Source organism: Protopterus annectens, chromosome 12.part0 (genome assembly GCF_019279795.1).
Source record: "Protopterus annectens isolate FY-2018-M chromosome 12.part0, PAN1.0, whole genome shotgun sequence".
Lineage (NCBI taxonomy): Eukaryota > Metazoa > Chordata > Ceratodontiformes > Protopteridae > Protopterus > Protopterus annectens.
Genome location: NC_056746.1, coordinates 559906163 through 559925665, shown reverse-complemented (window position 1 = coordinate 559925665; position 19503 = coordinate 559906163). Strand labels below are relative to the sequence as shown.

At 43.2% G+C, this 19503-nt stretch overlaps 1 protein-coding gene across 1 annotated transcript in view; it reads left to right on the top strand.

The window, feature by feature from the left end:
- Positions 1 to 19503, top strand: part of LOC122816707 (transformation/transcription domain associated protein) — a gene marked incomplete in the record, with an annotated part of 2794447 nt that overhangs the window by 705730 nt on the left and 2069214 nt on the right. Inside the window, 1 exon segment of the mRNA XM_044089697.1 lies at positions 11263 to 11463. Coding sequence (XP_043945632.1) covers positions 11263 to 11463 — 201 coding nt within the window.

Sequence of the window (19503 nt, the reverse complement as noted above, 5' to 3'; positions counted from 1 at the left end):
TGGGAGCAATGTATCTACAGGAATCATGTTCTGTTTGCCACTCCTTCAGCTCAAGAATACTGCTTGAGAGAAAAAAATAAACTGATAGTAAGAGGTTTATTGAAATCCCCCTTCGATGAAGCACTGGAAGAAGGTCAGGGCACTTCTAAATCGGCCAAATCTCCATCCTCAAAGTCAGCCCAATCTAGCAAAAGGTCATCTTCTACTGGGATTTCGTAACCAGCAAACAGATTGACTAAACTGATATCCCTGAATCCGAAGAATGCTGGGCCCGGGGAATATCCTTCATCGGCTCCTTCTGTATCGATGCCGATGGAGTTTTAATTACGGAACCGTTCCCCAGAACTGGAGCTGGTTTCTCCTGTACTGCAAACAGTCAGATCTCCTGCTCCGTCCTCCTCTCGGTCCTCCAGGAGTCTTTCAGATGATGACGTGGATCGGGTGGCGTGCAGACTATTAAGGACACTGGAGCTGGCCAAATTGCTATTGTTTCCAGCACAGGACCTCCCCTTCAACATGGATTCCTCCTCTTAGCCGACCTGAGAATCCTGGAGCCGGAATGTCTGGAACCTATCGTAGTGAAACCGTCGGCACCAAGACCTATTCCCTGTTTTTTGGGCTCGACATACGCTCCGACATCCTCAGCTCCGTCTGAACTCGAGGAGTCTAGAAGCCAACGCTGTCCGGTCGGGTCCAGTGATGGGAGTCTGATCGGACATTTGTCTGATCTGAATTTACCTCTCAGGGCTTCGGCGCAGGTGAGCTTGGCTCCTGCATCGTCCTTGGAGCCAACCCCCTTAGTTCCAGGCATTTCTTCTGGCTCTTCAGAGCCAGAGGTATCGTCGGATCTTGGGGGGGGGGGGCTTTCGAGCTGATGAGGAGAGTACTGTCTCCACAGACCGCTCCAATCTTAGGTCCTGACATTCTTCCCCCAAAGTGCATGTGTCTTGGCACCACAGCATCTACTGACACTGGAGACCCTAGGCCTCAGGATACCCCATCAGGTGAACTCCTGTCTTCAGAAACCTGTCCAGAATACCCTTCTGAAGAGGTCCCTCGTAAGAGACTTTGCAAGAGGAAGCATTTAGACTCCCCAGAGGAGTCTGTCACCTCTGATACAGATCTCAATGAGTCACAAGGGGCCCCACGGTCGCTCTCCGAGGATGTCTCATTTGCAGACCTCCTGGAGATCCTTAAGCAGAGGGGAGGCTGGAATTCCATCAATCCTTGTGAGGAGGAGTCTGTATACCTGAAGGTCTTTGGGTCTCACTCTTCCACCACTTGGGTGTCTCCGCCTTTCGATGAGCTCATGCAAGTAGTCAGTCGAGTGGGAGTCTCCAGACTCTGTGGAACTGGTTCCTTGAAGCCCAAAGAAGTTTATTACTGCACCTGCAGGCAGGGAATTTCTTAGTAAAGGTGTCCCAGTAGATGCTATGGTGGTGGCGGCAGCCACATAAAAGGAACTTTCAGAGACATCCTCATCTGTCTATCCACGGAACAGCTTCGTCAAGTGGGAGGTGTTTTAGAGTTGACCAGTTGCATGCCTTGAGGTCATTTAGGAAGGAGGACAAGTTAAATTTGTTTTTATTGCGTACAGTACGGTAAATAGCTTGTTTGAGAGTATTATCTTTTCAAAAAACAAACAAAAAAACATTTGCAATCTCACTGGCTATGCCCCTGCTCAAATCCTGACTGAGCTTAAAAAAAAAAAAAAAAAAAAAAAACAACCACTCTCTCTCTCACCCTACATTTTGCTCTTCTACCTACCCTACTTCACTACTTCTTTCCCTCCAAGAAGTAGACCTAGCAACCCACCAGCCTGCTTATTTACTCCTACCTACCTCTTTTTATGTTACCCTCCACTATCTCTAACATGTTTTTCTCTCCATGTATCTAACCCAGTTCCAATCTTCCTGTGTGCAAATATCTATCCTAATAATAGTACTCATCACTATATCCCTGCTACTAACTGACTTCTATGACTAAAGTTTTACAAACCCTCTACTTGTCCCTATTTTTCTCCCTTCTTCATCTTTTTTTAGCTCTCTATCTATAGTAGTTATTTAAATTATAGTGATTCTGTACTGATGTTTATTTCTTGTTTAAATTGCCTTCCCATTACTATTCTATATATCAACTGTTCCCTTAGTTGCCTGCATGCATTAGTTACTTGTTATTTACTTGTTATTTACGTGATATTTGTTAGTCACTTAGTTTTATTAGTGGAGCTTTTCTCCTCGGGCCTCTGCTGAAAATGGACATGTATCCAGCCAGACTAGCCCGGTCAACAAATGTAAAATAAAAAATAAATAAATAAATAAATGGACAGATATGGGAAGCGCATGTTTTCTTCAGTGACATTTGCACTCGGATCATTGAATTATCTGACTCATTTTACTAGGTTGCAGAGAGATCTCTTGAAAGAGCTAGGAGATACTCTACAAGGTTCAATAGCTGCAGGGGTTTCAGACAAGGTTTCCTCACAGCTCTCCACCTTAAACTCTATAGTTAACTTCTCCATGAGACTTATTTCCTATGCAGCAGATGGAGAGAGCAGGGCAAGCAGGTTCAGGAATTTTCCTGAGGAGGCATTCCTGGATGCACTTGTGTGACTTTGCGGTGCCGTTTAAGTCTACCTTTGTTATTGCCCCCTTCGATGGCTCATCCCTCTTCGAGCCAAAAGTCAAGGACACACTCACCAGGTGTGAGCAAGAAGAAAAACCTCTCTCTGCCGTAGGAGTCTGTTTTTTTTTTACTTTCTAAAGCTTACCCAAAAGGTCAAAATGGAGGAAAGATGTGGTTCTGAAAATCCCAGAGAGTTTTTCAGGACACACGTGGATTCTTCCACCAGGGGCAGAGGGGGAAGCGGTAATGGTAGATGCTGTCCACGTGGCAGAGGGGGTCCGCAAATCAGTGCGACAGGGATTCATTCTGTGGTAGGCCCTTTCAGTGCTCCTGAAGGGAGGCCCATCTGTCCATCTCTGGAGGCAGTCAGGGGTCGCTTATCTTTGTACCCAAAACCCTGGCTAGAAATAAAAGACAGTTGGGTACAAAGCATCGTATCTAGAGGCTACTCTATACCCTTTTCCTTCCCTGTCCTAAACATAAAGAACATCCTGGATTTTCCACCCAGTCAGAGGGAACAGGCAACTCTAGAAATTCAAAAGTTGCTAGACAAAAGAGTCCTTCAAACAGTCCTTGCATACCAGATAAGGTCCGGAACTTGAGTTCTTTTTAGTTCCAAAGAAAACGGGACTGGAGGCCCATACTGGATCTCAGCAGATTAAACAAATTAGTAAGAAAAATGAAGTTCCTGATGGTAATACTGCAGTCAGTATTCCCCTTTCTGGGAAAAGATGATTGGATCTGCTCTATAGACCTCCAGGACGTGCACTAAAACGTAAAAATGGACAGGCCATCCAGGAGTCATCTGCGCTTCTGGTTGGGAGCTCATCGCTACCAGTTTTGAGCTCTGCCCTTTGGTCTCACTACAGCCCCCAGAATGTTCACCAAGAGTATGGCAGTCGTCACGACTCACTTGAGGTGTCTAGGTTTCCAAGTGTTTCCATGTCTAGACGACTGGCTCCTAACCTCCACCAGCAAGCATCTACTAATAAAAGCAAGAGGCACCACATTACAGCTCTGCTCTCACCTAGGAATCACAATAAATTATGAGAAGTCTGCTTTGTTGGCATCTCAGCATATCATTTTTATAGGGGCAGATCTAGATGCAACAAAAATAATGGCAAAACTTCCTCCAGCGAGAGTTTTAGTTCCAAGACATCAGGTCTTAAACCTTCTTTCCAAGAAAAGAGTACAGGCAAGAACAGTTCTGAAAGTCTTGGGCACCATGGCAGCAGCAATAAACTGGTTCCATTAGCACGCATGCACATGAGAATTCTGCAGTGGCTGCTGTTCACTCAGTGGTCATTATAGGAACTACCCATGTCGCACCAAATTCTGATAACGGAATCCTGCAAGAAAGATCTTTGCTAGTGGCTTCATTCCACACGTGACAGTAAGTCGACCCTTTGTTCTTCCACAACCTTTAGCCGCAGTGACCATGGACACCTCCCAGATAGGGTGGGGGAGCATTATCTGGGAAGGACAGTCCGAGAAACTCGGCAGGATCACGAGGCCCATTTGTACGTCAATATCCAAGAGATGAGAGTGGTACATTTGGAGTTACAGGCACTTCAGGACTCTTCCGCTGGGAAATCTTTCATTACAGATGGACAGCATGTCAGTTGTTTGGTATATAAACAAACAAGGAGGAGCCAGATCCTACCCCGTTTGTCGAAAGGCCCCGAGAGTATGGCAATGAGCAACCTCCTTCCAACGCTTTCTGATAGCAACGCACATCCCGGGGAAATCCAGTGTGATAGCAGACAAACTCAGCAGAGCTTTTCTGATGCCTCACGAGTGTTCCCTAAAGCCAGAAGTAGTGGAGATGATATTCAGCAAATGCAGCCATGCTTGCTGTGACCTGTTTGCCACGTCCATGAATGCCAAATGTAGCAGCTATATTGCCCTAATCCACTCTCCAGGGGAGTCACCAAGGGACACACTTGTACACGATTGGCCCTCAGGTCTCCTCTGTGCCTTCCCTCCCTTTCCCATGATACCAAAGGTTCTTCAGAAAGCCAGCACATTGGGAAGCAAATTGATTCTCGTCACCACATACTGGCCTTGTCAGATCTGGTTCCCCTTGCTTTAGCCTCATCTCCAGGAGGAGCCGTGGGTTCTGGACCCAGTTCTGCACCTTCTGACTCATGCGTTAGGAATGCTCCTTCCCTTTACCCATGAGCCAAACTGCTGTTGCAATCACAAGGTAAAACGATATTCAAACGGATATTTTAAATATATTTAATGAAAATGAAAATAAAAGACAGAAAAAAAGTAACTGATTAAGTGCTTTTGTCTCCTTGACGGAGACTTCTTCAGAATCCAGTTACTCCTTACCAATTCATACATTTTATATCACAGTATTGATAGCCTATTGGCTGAAAATTCAATAATTTCTTTAATTGAACAATCTATTAATTTATAACAAAATTAATTGATAGCAAATTTAAAAGGGCTAGCTCCTAATTAAAAGTCAGTGCACGACTGTTTGGAACATTACGTTCTGTAAAACTGTAATAAACAAAAATACAGGTTCAAAACACCATGAATACAAATACGCACTCCCAAATGGCTCAACATTCCATATTACTTATCTTAAAACCATAAAGCAGAAATCAATATTAATTATAAATAATATTTCATTGTTGTTATTACTGAAAATTTTCTGTGTATCTGTAAACTTGTATATAAAAAAGTCAAATGTGTCCAATAAATATATATATATATATATATATTTATATTTATATATATATATATATATATATATATTTATATATATTTAAAAAAATATAAATATAAAAAAATATATAAAAATTATATATATGTGTATATAAATACATACATATACACATATACATATATATATATATATATATATATATATATATATATATATATAATAATAACCCGTGATAAATAATTTTGGGTGTTAGAGGAGATTGAGCCCATGGATAGAGGAGGTGACTGAGAGACAAAGTTAGAGTACAGGGAAATGATCTGGCAATTAAGGTTAGATGCTTGTCGTGGAAAGGGACTAAATGATCATATATCCATAACTCCTGCATTAAAACTATTGGCAATGGACCCGAAAAAAGTAAAATGTTAAATGAATTCTGACACAGGGAAGTTTAATGAATAATAGTGTAGCTTTTTATTTTCTTATTTATGATTTCTACTTTTAATAACTAACAACATATTTTAATATTTTGAAATATGTCATTTTTTAACCTTTAATATTTATAGTTATAAACATAGTAACAGCAAGAGGTTCTTCTTGATCAAGTGTACAGTTTTCTTTTTCATTTCTTTTTCATTTTTAGTATTTATCCACTTATATACGTTTTAAAATTTTAAATATATTAAATATATTTAAATATTACATGTAGGTAAATGTTATGTAGGCATATATATTTATTTATTTATCACGGGTTATTATATATATATATGTGTGTGTGTGTATAGGTATGTATTTATATACACATCATTTTTATATATTTTTTATATATATATAGTTTTTTTAAATATATATATATTTATTGGACACATTTGACTTTTTTATATACAAGTTTACAGATACACAGAATATTTTCAGTAATAACAACAATGAAATATTATTTATAATTAATATTGATTGCTGCTTTATGGTTTTAAGATAAGTAATATGGAATGTTGAGCCATTTGGGAGTACGTATTATTTGTATTCATGGTGTTTTGAACCTGTATTTTTGTTTATTACAGTTTTACAGAACGTAATGTTCCAAACAGTCATGCACTGACTTTTAATTAGGAGCTAGCCCTTTTAAATTTGCTATCAATTAATTTTGTTATAAATTAATAGATTGTTCAATTAAAGAAATTATTGAATTTTCAGCCAATAGGCTATCAATACTGTGATATAAAATGTATGAATTGGTAAGAGTAACTGGATTCTGAAGAAGTCTCCGTCAAGGAGACGAAAGCGCTTAATCAGTTACTTTTTTTCTGTCTTTTATTTTCATTTTCATTAAATATATTTAAAATATCCATTTGAATATCGTTTTACCTTGTGATTGCAACAGCAATTTGGTTCGTGGGTAAAGGGACAGCCTTTATTGTGCCGGAGCAGCGTTGTGTTCTAATTGTGTTTTGTGCTACAACCTCGGGCTGAATGCTCCTTCCCTCTCTTCAAACCCTGAAATTGACCGCTTGTCTGCTCTGATTCCAAATATAGCCAGGCTCCCTGACCTTTCTTCATCCGTGAAACATATCTTGATATCCCCTCGTAAGGCTTCAACGAGAAAATTATACATGAGCAAATGGAAAGGATTTTCTTCTTGGGCATCGAATAACCACATTGATCCTTTTTATGAACCCATAGGTGCCATTCTTGAATTTTTAGCGAAGCTGTTTAATGAAGGTGCAGCGCCAGCTACTGTTAGAGTCCAGTTAGCATCATATCTAAATTTTCATATAGGTGAATTGGGCCCAAATCTGATTTCTCACAGATTATGCAATGCTTTTCTGAAGGGCGCTCTTTTATTAAGATCACCCATTAAGACCCTTCTACCGACATGGGACGTGAATTTTGTTTTATCCAGTTTGATTCTTCCCCCACTTTGAACCTGCATCATCCTGTGATCTAAAGTTTTTGACATGAAAAACAAGTTATTTTGATTGCCATCACTTTTGCTAGTAGAGTTTCAACCACTTTTTATAAAGCCCCCGTTTATGCTTTTCCACAAAGACAGAGTATCCCTTCGTACAAAAACCCATCCTTCCTTCCAAAAGTATGCTCAGAGTCTAATTTGAATCAGTCCATCGAACTACCAGTGTTTCTTCCCAGCTGTGGCAACAAGGCAGAATACATGTTACACCAACTGGATGTACAAAGACAGTTACGTTTCTTCTTACACAGGACAAAGGAATTCAAAAAGTCTGACTAATTATTTATCTTATCAGAATCAAAAAGGTGCTCCTGTATTTAAAGTCACACTTTCAAAATGGCTATTAGATTGCATTACTTTTTCATACAAATCTCACAACAAAGATCTCCCCTTTAAAGTCAAGGGTCATTCTACAAGATCCATAGCAACCTCTTCTCCTTTTGGGCCAGACTACTACCAATGGACACTATTTGTGCCACTGCAACATAGGCAGGACTTCATACTTTTATCACTCATTACAAAGTGGATTTGGCATCCAGGAGTAGGGCCTTTTTTGGGTCCACTGTTCTGAAGAATATTCTCCCATGAGCCACCCAAGAGCGATGGTGCTAGGGATGCTGTCCCAACCAGTGAAGAATGAAGGCGAGATAGGACAACATCACATAAAGAAATTATGTATTCACCATAACGTTCCATGTGTGTTGTCCATCTCGCCATCATTCTAACATCCCACCCGCCTTCCCCCGGCCTTTGACTCCTGGAGTACAGAGTGGTCATGACTGAAAACATAGGTTCTCCGACCTTCTTCATTGCTTTATAAATTTTGGCTAAGTTTTATTCTTTCATGTGTTATGTCAGCAAACAAGGTCTGGGGAGCTTTCCTAGATCATGATGGGATAGGGATACAGCCACGAGCCAGTGGAAGACCTCAAGCTTTTGTAAATGGCCGAGTCAGTTCCAAACCCAACCAGTGAAGAATGAAGGTGAGATGGACAACACACATAGAACATTATGGTGAGTACATAACTTCTTTTTCTCTTACATGTGTAAGACAAGCCTATGGTTTATATTAATTTTCCTAAATTACATAGAATTATTTACTAAATTCTAGCTAGCTGGGCTGGCAGACTTCACACTGTTTTTCCTAAAGTTTGCAACAAAGGTGAATATTTCATACATTTCCTAGATGTTCATCATCAACTCAGGTTTTTTATTTAGACAGGACTAAGGATATCGGAAAGTCTGATTTAACTTTTCTTGCCTTTTCAAAGGCTAAATTAGGTCAAGGAGTTTGTAGAGCAACAGTGACTTTCCAATTGTATTGCCTTTGTTTATAAAAAAACAGGACTGACTTTACATGGCAAACCAGTGTCATTCTACCAGAGTTGTGGTTACCTCCACTACCTTTATGGGTAGGGTTCCCATTGATGAAATTTGCTGTGCAGCTGCATGATCAGCTGTTCATACCATTGGTTTGCATTCGAAGTTGGATGTACAGTCCAGGTGTCATACAAGTTGGATGTGCAGTGCAGATCTCATACATCCTTTGGGTCCACCATTCTCAGGAGTATCCTTCCTTGATACTACCCATAGTTTATTGTAGCTTGGGAATCTGTCTCAACTGTTGAACTGGACGAAAAAAGACTATGTCGGATACAAATGTTATGTACTTGACATAACAATAGATCTCTGTTGTCTTTTTTCATCCAGTTCAACATTCTTCCCTTTGTTCCCTGTCCTAATTTTGTCTTTTTCCGAGTCCTGCATGACCATTTGAACCTGATTAGGAGTCTTGCCTCTTGAACAGACTTTCTTGCTGTTGTTTTATTTCTTATTTGTCAGATAGGGTGATCAGCTAAGCCTATTTTTATGTTTCTGTTGTATAGATTTCTACATATAAGCAGGTAAACTGTGTCTGAGGTAACCTGGGAACCAGAGGGGGTTATGAGTAGGGAGAAAAGTCAGCCCTGAATCCACCCTCTTGAAAAGCACTGAGGTTGGATCCGATCAGATCTGATAACCTGTCTGTTGAACTGAACAAATCAAGACAACAGAGATCTAGCGTTATGTTGAGTGCATAACTTCAGTTTCACCTGGCACCCATATCCAGTTTTCATGATAGAGGAAAATTAGAATCCTGTTGCATCTTTTAAACTCTCCAAGACTTTCTTTAAAGGAACATTTTTGCTCTGACCTCCTATCAGAGATCCAGTCCCTACTTTGGGATATTACCTTGATGCTTCAGGCTCTAATCAGATCACTTTTTGAGCCAGCAGCATCAGCAGATATGAAATTTCTTTCTTGGGAAACTATCTTTGTAGTGGCGATCACTTTTGCTTGGAGAATTTTGGAAATTCAAGCTTTATCTTGCAAATCTCTGCCTTAGTTTTTCACAAGGTAGAGTGTCCCTTTGGACTAACCCAAATTTTCTTCCCAAAATGGCCTTGCACTCTTTACTTAGTTGATTAACCTACCAGTTTTCTTTCCGAAGTTTTTAGTTGAGATTTTACGTACATCATACCAAAGAACTTGGGAAAGCAGATCATCTTTTCATTTTCTTCTCAAGGGCAAATTTGAGATACAGCGCCTCTAAAGTAACACTGTCCAGGTGGCTGTCTGACTGCATTACCTTTGTATATTAAGAAAAGGGATTAGCTCTTCCACTCAGACTTATGCTGATTCAGAAAGAGTGGTGGCAGCATCCACTGCTTATTTTGCTTGTGTTCCCATAGATGCGGCTAGTGCTGCAGGTACTTTGTCTACTACTAATGCCTTTGTATGTCAATAAGCTGGACATTCAGTGTAGGTGCCATGCATCCTTTGACTCCATTCTTCTAAATATTCTTTCACAAGACCACTCTGGAGTTCTAGTAGCTGGGGAATCTGTTCTATATGTTGACATGGATGTAAAAGGCAACATCTGATTACAAAAGTTATGTTCTTGGAATAATGCTAGATCCGTGTTGTCTTCTGTCCCGCTCAGCCTCACTCCCTCTGTCCTCTCTACCGAAATTGTCATCCATTGGCTCTTGACTGAAGTCCAGGGCCTAATCATATATTTAGCCTTTTTTTTTTACTTCTTTCCCTTCTCATTATTGGTATAATATTAAAATGTTGTTGTGATTTTTAGATAAGATATTCGATACAAATGGGCATTCACAATCTGAGGTATTGTAGGGACAAGAGGGATTTATAGGTAGGGGAGGAGCCCGAGTCCTTGATCTAGTAACTTGTAAGTTGAGCCAGACGGAAGATGGCAACGGTGATTTAGAGTTATGGTAAGTACGTAACTTTTGTTTATAAACACTCTTCAGGTAGTGTGGTAGTTGTACTGAGGTTACCATGTTAACTGTGGAAAGCCTTTCCCTTTAACTCCTAGTGTTCATTTTAATAGAGATATGGTCACCTCGGCTGCCTTTTTCCTTAATGCCTAAGTTTTTAACATTTGTGTAGCTGTAACATTGTATTCCCTCAGTTTTGTGAGACAGAACAAACTGGACATTTATTTCCAGGCCCAGGTATTCTTTTGAAGCCATTATTGTCTGTGGTATATTCCATGAAGTGGCCACCCAAGAGGCTTAGTTAGGATGTCTGTCTTATTGGTTACAGAAGGTGGACATCTTGTCAAATACAAGTTACGTATTTACTATAATGATAGATCCTTGAGGGTCCATCTACTGTTACCTGCCCTTCCTGTGTCACTTGTCTTTATATGTGGTTGGGGGTTTTCTGTCAGCTAAGTGCTGTGGAAGAAGTGGGAATGTAGTATGCATGATGTGTGATGGGAAGAGAAATGATTTCTTGCAGCCTGGCACTGTTTTATCTCCTAAATGTATGTATGTATGTTTGTTTATTTTTGGCTTACTGAATTTCCATTGTTAGTAAAATACATCTCTGAAAAAATGTACTAAATTTCACGTTAGTCTTTCTAGCCTAACAAAATCAGACACCTGTTGTAGACTAACAATTTGCATGTCAATTGTTTGCTTATTAGGCTTTGTGGCGAACGCTGCGCAATCCTGCTGACACAATTTCTCTTGTGGCTTATCGTGTTCTTGGAAAATTTGGTGGCAGTAACCGGAAAATGCTAAAGGAGTCACAGAAACTGCAGTATATAGTTACCGAGGTCCAAGGTCCCAGTATCACAGTAGAGTTTTCAGACTGTAAAGCATCAATCCAGCTTCCCATGGAAAAGGTCAGGCCAGCAGCAGTTCTGACATGTCATTTTTTATAACTTTGTTGGAAATGAATGTTGAAATTTCTAGAAGACTAAAGGTTTAAAGTTGCATCTTTATTAGCTACAAGTGGCCTTCCCCAAATGTCGGCATTGTTTAATTAGCACATATTGGATATTTTTTGTAAAGTATTGAATCTTTAATGAGCAAAAATGTGTTTTAATGTAGGTATTTGTTTGAATGTTTGAAAATTAATCTCTTAAGCGACACAGAAAGCCTCATCTTAAAATTAGTTAGCATATGAGATTTAGGTTGTATTGCTTAGCGTTACGGCTGGATTTAAAATTCTGGGATAGACAGACTAACTTTGACATAGGTTTAGTTGTCCTCAAAGAAAAGATTAATGTAAGACATTCCACAAGATATTTTTTTTGCTTACCCTCAGGACCTTGCCCAGTATCTCCTCTACATTCACCCAATTGGTTTATTTGTTCCAGTGGAATGGGAGCTGGGTATTTATGCAGCCAGTTTGTACCTGCCCAGGAGTTCCTATCAGCTCTTCATACTTTGAGAGTTGTGTGGTAGGAATCAAGACAGCTTGTTGATCCTTGGAGGTGGGCTACCTTTTCCCATTGGGAGCAATAAAGCTTTGGTAGCTCCTTTGTGCTATGGCAGTACAGGCTTAACAGGCTTGAAGCTTTACTAGGTGAATATCAGTTGCTCCCACTAGGTGTCACCTGTGTGGTGAATCTGAGCTGCTTCTCCCCCAGGAAGGGAGATCTGTCCGTGGCTGTTCCCTCTCTCATCTTCCCTGGCCAGCTCCTGCAGCCACCTGTGCCATTACTTGAACTCATATCACCCGCAGTGAAGTCGAGGCTTTCTGCTTCTGTGCCACAGAGTTTGTGATGTTCCATAGGTGATTTTAAGAAAGAATAAGTTGTGACTTTGGCAGCTCAGTAGTGCTCTGCTTTTGTGGCATGATGCCGCAGTGCTTTTCCTCTGCTTCTAACTTCTTTAGTCAGAAGGTTTAGCCTTAGCTTATGCATTGTGACTAGGCAGAGTTTGAATTTTCTCCATGCTTATACTTGATTTTATATAAATGATTTATTTTCAGTTCCCAAAGGCAGGCTGCACAAATTGTTGTAATGTTTTGCCTTTGTTTATATTGTGGATCTTTTCTCCCTGGATCTCCTTTCAAAAGGAATTATTACGTGCACACTCATGTGTATGCGTATGTGTATACCAGTATTGTGTGTGTGCAAGTCTTAGACTGTTCCTGTTGTGATTTTGCAAAATAAAAAAAAAAAAAAAAAAAAAAAAAAATTTTTACCAAGACAGGCTCAGTGACTCTTACTTTCAAGCACACTACCGTGGGTCATGCAGGGGGCAAGGCAAGTCCTACCCTTCCCTAAGCAGTTGTTCGATCAGTAGTAGTAAATTGTTACTTGCTGAGGTTGCTTTGATCATTTGTGATCTGACGTGTGTGTGTGTGTGTGGTCAACAAATGCACCCATGTAAGTATATACATGTACATACTCATACACACTTACTTGCATATGTATGTTCAAATTGCAACAGGTTTTTCAGAAAGTTTTGAAAACTGTGGATTTTATATATTTAACATTCAGCTTAGAACATTTTTTTTAACAGAAGTTCATCATAGCTCTATTTTTTAACTGTTTACAACTCCAGCACTTTACAAGTAGAGAACAGTATGATCTGAAGTAGTTAAATTAATTTTATCTGCAACCTGTGGGTATTTGGATCCATATTGGATCCGAGCCGCAACTTTTCAAGCATCTGCTCTGAGCTCCTTCCCCTTACCCATAACCATCTCCTACCTTCCCTCAGATCTCATTTGCCGCTTCGTGCATCAGCATCATGATCTCTGTAGCTCCAAGTGTTGGGTGTTAGTAAGTGACTTTGGTCAAACTTTTTTGCTCTTTATAGTGAGTGTGTGTGATCGTTTTGTTCCCTTTACCTCCCCCTTTTCGCTGTTCGTTGGTTTTATACAAAAAAAAAAAGTTTGTGATAAAGTAGTATAGTAAGGCCTTCCCAACCCCTTACGTGTGTGTGTTAGAGTGTTGGTTTTAAGTAGGTTGGCTGTGTGTTAGTAGTATGGCTGATCAGCCAAAGCCTACCTTTAAAAAATGCACAGTGTGGCCATAAGCTTTCACTGGCCGATGGCCACACTCTGTGTGTTATTTGCCTGGTGTTCCCCATCTTTCCGTTCAGTGTAGCGTGTGCGCCAGGTTTAACCCCCGGGCCTTAAAAGAACGGAAGGCCAAACTGGTTGCAAAGGGCCTTCTACCTGTTTCCTCCTTGGATGCATTGGCCTCTGCTCCTCCAGCAGTTGCTCAACCCCCCCAGGCTGGGACTCACCCTCCCACTAGACCTGTTGAAGGGGAGGCTAAAGGAAAGGACAAGAGGAATAAGGACAGAGATAAGAGAGGGGATAGGCCCGCCAGCAGTCTCCAGAGTGGGAGCCCTTCCCTAGCCCGCCTTCTAAAGTGTCTAAACCTACATCTCCTCTGTTCCACTCCCCGAGGTTCTCCCTGGAGCCGACGGAGCCCTTGGATCAGAGGCCTTCATCTAGGTCATCGCAACGACCTGCCAGATCAGAGTCGGTCACCTCCTCCCGTTCGACTTGAGTCTATCAGAGTTGGATATGGACAGGATATTGAGAAGATTTGTTGGGACCCAAATCCAAATGGGAGTCTTGTCAGGCCCCTCTCCCTCTGGAGAGGGGACTTCCATGCCCTTCTTTCATCCAGTTTCTCCTTCCCCGATCCGGTCTGCGGTTTCGGGGTTTATGGATCCAAGGATCCTCTGAGCTGGGGGTTCGGTGCCGACTGTTCCTCCAACTTCGATGCCGGCGATTACCTTGAGTTCCTCAAATCAGACCAGTTCGGATCCGAGCAACTCTCGGGGCCGAGGATGGGGAGTCGGGGCCGAGGGGATGGGGGTGTCTTAGGCCCTGACTTTGTCGGATCTGAGCCATTCCTTCGGAACTCCGGCTACTCCTGCCTCTGCCCCGATCTTCACAGCGAACCCGGGGAGAGCTTCCTCCTTGTTGGGTGCTAAGGAGGTATGCTCTCCATTGGCGTTTGACGTGGTGGAGAGGGTTCTCTCCCAAGGATTGAGACCCCAGTTTATTTCCTTGGATTCTGCCCAGGCTCCCTTGGATTCGGTTACGACTCCCTTCAGCTTGTCCCAGGGACAGCCCATGATAGAGAACCCCCAGGTGGTTCCCCTGGAGGAACCCCCTGTGGCGCACGAGCCCTCTTCAGAGAGTCCCACTGAAGAGGGTCCCCTTAAGCACACGTGTAAAAGGAGGCACCTGGACTCCCCCGAGTCCTTGACAGAAGACACTGATTTAGATGAAGGAGAAGGTTCCCCCAGGTCACCTCCAGAAGATGTCTCCTTTGGAGACATCATGGAGATCCTCTGCCAGAGGGGAGGTTGGTCAGCCCCAAAACTTTCTATGGATGAGTCAGTGTTCCTGGAGGCCTTTGCCACGGGCCCATCTACATCCTGGGTGTCCCCTCCTGCGGATGCAGGCATGGAAGGAGCCTGACACCGTAGAGCCGATACCAAAATGTCCGGACAGGATTCTCTCTCCACCCTCAGACAGACAAGCCTGGTACAAAGGATCCCTGGTGGATGCTATGGTGGTTGTAGCAGCCACCAAGAGGAAACTGGCACAGGAGAGTTCTTCAGTCCACCCTCTGGACAAGGAGTCCAGGGCGGTGGATCGATTTGGGAAGAGAGTGTTTTCTTCAGCGAAGTTTTCCATTCGAGAGCTTTATTATTTGGCATATGTCATATGACTGCAGCGAGACCCATTTGCGGAGTTCGCTGAGTCACCCCCAGAGTCTTTGTCGCCAGAGGACAAGCGTCTGTTCTCTGTGAAAATGTCGACTCTCAAATCAGTATAGAACATGTCCATGCATCTCCTTTCCCATGCCACGGAAGGAGTGGCGAGGGTGGCTGGAACTGGAGTGGCTATGAGGCGAGATGCTTGGCTCAGACTGTGTCAATTCGCGGACCCCTTCAAGACGTCTTTCACAAATACTCCCTTTGATGGTTCTTTTCTTTTTGGGAATACAGTACATGACACTCTGGTCCAGAGTGAAAAGGACGGACGGAAGACTTTGCCATCGGACTCTGCTTCTCTAGCCCTCAAAGATCCTTTTCTAGGAATCTGAGAGTGCAAAAAAAGATGTGGTTCCGAAAAATCAGTTTTCCCGGGACTCTCAGAACAACTCGTCCCCTAAAGGCAGAGGGGAACAAGACAGATGCCACCCCAGAGGCAGAGGAGGGCCAAGGAACTTTGGGTCTAGGGAGACCTTCTCGGACAGGCCCACACAGCAGCCCTGAGGGGTTTGCCCGACTGTCCTACTCTGGAGACAGTTGGAGGAAGATTGACATTGCACCCAACAGCTTGGGAGTCCATAACTGCGGACCGTTGGGTGTTTCAAATAATATCCAGAGACTAAACCATCCTGTTCATTACCCCTCCCGTCCAACCAAAGCGCCTCCCAGATGTCCCACCCGCTCAGAGGGAGGCGGCAGCGCTAGGGATTTCCAAGCTGCTTCGCAAACGAGCCATCGAACCGGTCCCCCCAGATCAGTCCGGATCAGGCGTTTACTCCAGGTTCTTTTTAGTGCCAAAAAAGACTGAGGATCTCAGGCCCATTTTGAACCTGACAACACTGAAACTGACTGTAGCCAAGCAGAAATTCCAGATGGTCACCCTACAGTCCATTCTACCTCATCTTCGAGAATGCGACTGGATGTGTTCAATAGACCTCCAGGACGCTTACTACCACATCAAGATTTGCAGAAACTCCAGGAGAATCCTTCACTTCTGGCTGGGAGCCAATCATTTCCAGCCCTACCCTTCGGTCTCAACAAAGCCCCCAGGGTGTTTACCAAGATAATGGCAGTCGTAACGGCTCACCTGAGGTTTCAGGGGATTCAGGTATTTCCTTACCTAGATGATTGGCTCCTCGCTGCTTCCACCAAGCATCTTCTTTGCATAGCCAGAGACTCCTTCATTCATCTTGCAATTCAGCTAGGGATTACTATCAATATTTCCAAGTCCCTCTTGGACCTGGTGCAGATCTTGGACTTTATCTGGGCATGGCTGGACACCCTCCAATTGAAAGTCTTCCTAACTCTAGACAGGGTCCAGAGCCTACGGGCCCATATATCAGTGATCCTTGGCCGCCGGCTGCCAAAAGGCGGGCAACGTTCTCCAAGCCCTAGGCTCTATGGCCGCAGCAATCTCAATCCTTTCCTGTGCACGTCTTCACATGCGTGTTCTTCAGTGGAATCTGGCAGTACAGTGGTCTTGGCTAGATCTCCCCATGGACTAGCCAGTTCAAATTGGCAAAGCCTGCAGGGCGTCACTTTTCTGGTGGCTCCAGTCTCCGTAGATCTTAGCAGGATGGCCATTCGTTTCACACACAGCCCAAGCCACAGTGACCACGGATGCCTCCCAGCTCGGGTGGGGGCATTATTTGGGGAGGACGGTCCAAGGCATGTGGTCCCAGACCAAGACCAGATTGCATGTCAATGTTCTGTAGATGAGAGCAGTGCTTTTAGCATTGCAAGCCTTTCGCACTATTTTTCCCCCGGGGACGATTGCAGTCAGACAACATGTCGGTTGTCTGGTACATCAGCAAACAGGGGGGGACCAGATCTTACCCTCTCTGTCGCGAGGCCTTGAGAGTGTGGGAGTGGGCGATATCCACCAGTCTATTTCTGATTGCAACGCACATCCCGGGACGCTCCAACATTTTAGCGGACAGATTGAGTCAGGCTGTTCTAATGCCATACGAGTGGTCTGTGAAACAATCAGTAGCAGAGGAGATCTTCCTTGCATGGGGTCAGCCTTGCTGCGATCTCTTTACATTCCTTCCAACGTGAAGTGCAGCGAGTTCTTCGCTCTGATCCCCTCACCAAGGGGTCCCGCCAGAGAGACACTAGTCCATGCTTGGCCTCCCGGGTTACTGTATGCTTATCCCCCGTTACCTATCATTCTGAAGTTTCTTCAGAAAGCTTGCCGACTGGGGTGCAAAGTGATCCTCATTGCCCCATTCTGGCCTCGTCAGGTGTGATTCGCCTTCCTCTGATCTCATGTTCTAGCTCCTCCTTGGATTCTGGATCCTTGCCTGGATCTCATCTCTAATCCCTCAGGCCCTTGTCCACCCAACCTGAACAGCCTCAAGCTGATGGCTTGGTTGCTCCAGTTCCCTTAATTGCCAGGACTCTCTGTCTTTCATCTTCAGTAAAATCTGTTCTGGTGGCATCCCACAAGGCCTCCACTAGGACATTTTACCGCAGCAAATGGAAATGATTCTCTATTTGGGCTTCTCAGAGGAACCTAGATCCCTTTACAGCCCCTGTTCCTGCAGTGTTGGATTTTTAGCCAATATTTTCCAACAAGGGGCTAGTTCTTCCTCTGTGAAAGAGCAACTGGCAGCTGTCTCGAACTTCCATGTCGGCGAAAACATGAATGCTCTGGCCTCTTCGAGACTGTGTAAGGCTTTTCTTAAAGGCACCTTTCTTTTACCCCCCCCAATTAAGGACTCTGTTCCTCCTTGGGACCTTACCTTAGTTCTGCAGGCATTAGTTGCTCCTCCTTTTGAACCTGCAGCATCAGTAGATTTGAAGTTCTTATCCTGGAAGACAGCCTTCTTAGTGGCCATTACGTCGGCTAGGAGGATTTCTGAGATTCAAGCTTTGTCTGCCATGCCCCCTTACTTAATCTTCCATAAGGACAGGGCCTCGCTCCGCATGAACCCTTCTTTCTTACCAAAAGTAACTTCTGAATCAAACATTAACCAGAGTATTAACCTGGCCTGTTTTCTTTCCAAATTTTCAGAACAAACGTGAATATAAGCTGCATTTTTTAGATGTTTAAAGACAGCTTTGTTTTTATTTACACAGACCAAAGCCCTTTCCTAAGGCTGACCAGTTATTAGTGTCCTTCTCTAAATCCTTTATGGGCAAAGCCATCTCCAAAGTTTCCTTAGCTAGATGGATTACACAATGTATTTTGCAAATTTATAAAGACAAAGGTTTGTCCCTGCCTGGTCCTGTTAAAGCTCATTCTACCAGATTGATGGTGACTTCTGCTGCTTTATGGTCTAGGGTTTCACTGGATTATATTTGTGCGGCAGCAACTTGAGCAAGGTCACATACCTTCATTTCTCATTATAAGTTGGATTTGATCTCCAGAGGGAGAGCATCCTTCGGCTCTGCGATGCTCAGGAATATCCTTCCATGAAGACCTCCCAGAAGTTTTAGTAGCTGGGGGCTCTGTCCCACAGGTTGCAGATAAAATGAAGTTAACTACTTCAGATAAAGAAGTTATGTACTCACCAAAACGTTCCGAGTAGTTATACTTCATTTTTCTGCAACCATCCCGCCCTCCTTCCCCTGAACCTATTCAGGGTTTGTGATAAAATTGAGATGCTGATTGAGTAGTGGCAAACTCGATCTGAGGGAAGGTAGGAGATGGTGATGGGTTATGGTTAAGGGGGAGGAGCTTGGAGCTCAGAGCAGATGCTTGAAAAGTTGCCGACTCTGATCCGATATGGATCCAAATACCCACAGGTTGCAGGCTGAACATTATGGTGAGTACATAACTTCTTTTTACCTTGTGTTATGTAAGTGTCTGTGCCAGCTGAGGTGGATGAATTGTATTAATGTCTGCAGATGCTGTTACTGCGAATAATGCCCCTGTCCCACTTGGCAGGCTGCTGCAGAAATGTTTGGACTATGACAGCCAAGATCAAGATTTGAACTGAGTCAAAAAAGAAGCTAGTAAGGTGAGATCAAAGTGCTTATGTAGTTCATGCCTAGCCATCCCAAGGTTGTAGGAGCTCCTGAAAAATGATTACACAGCCTAAGACTCGCAAAGGAAAATCTTTACAGTTAATGTATTACTTGACCACATAACCTAGCAGTCTGCAGTTCAGCTTAGGGCTCGTGGTCATACATGTCCCTCTTGCTGGAATCTCCTGGGGATGGGTGTAATGGGCCTTTCT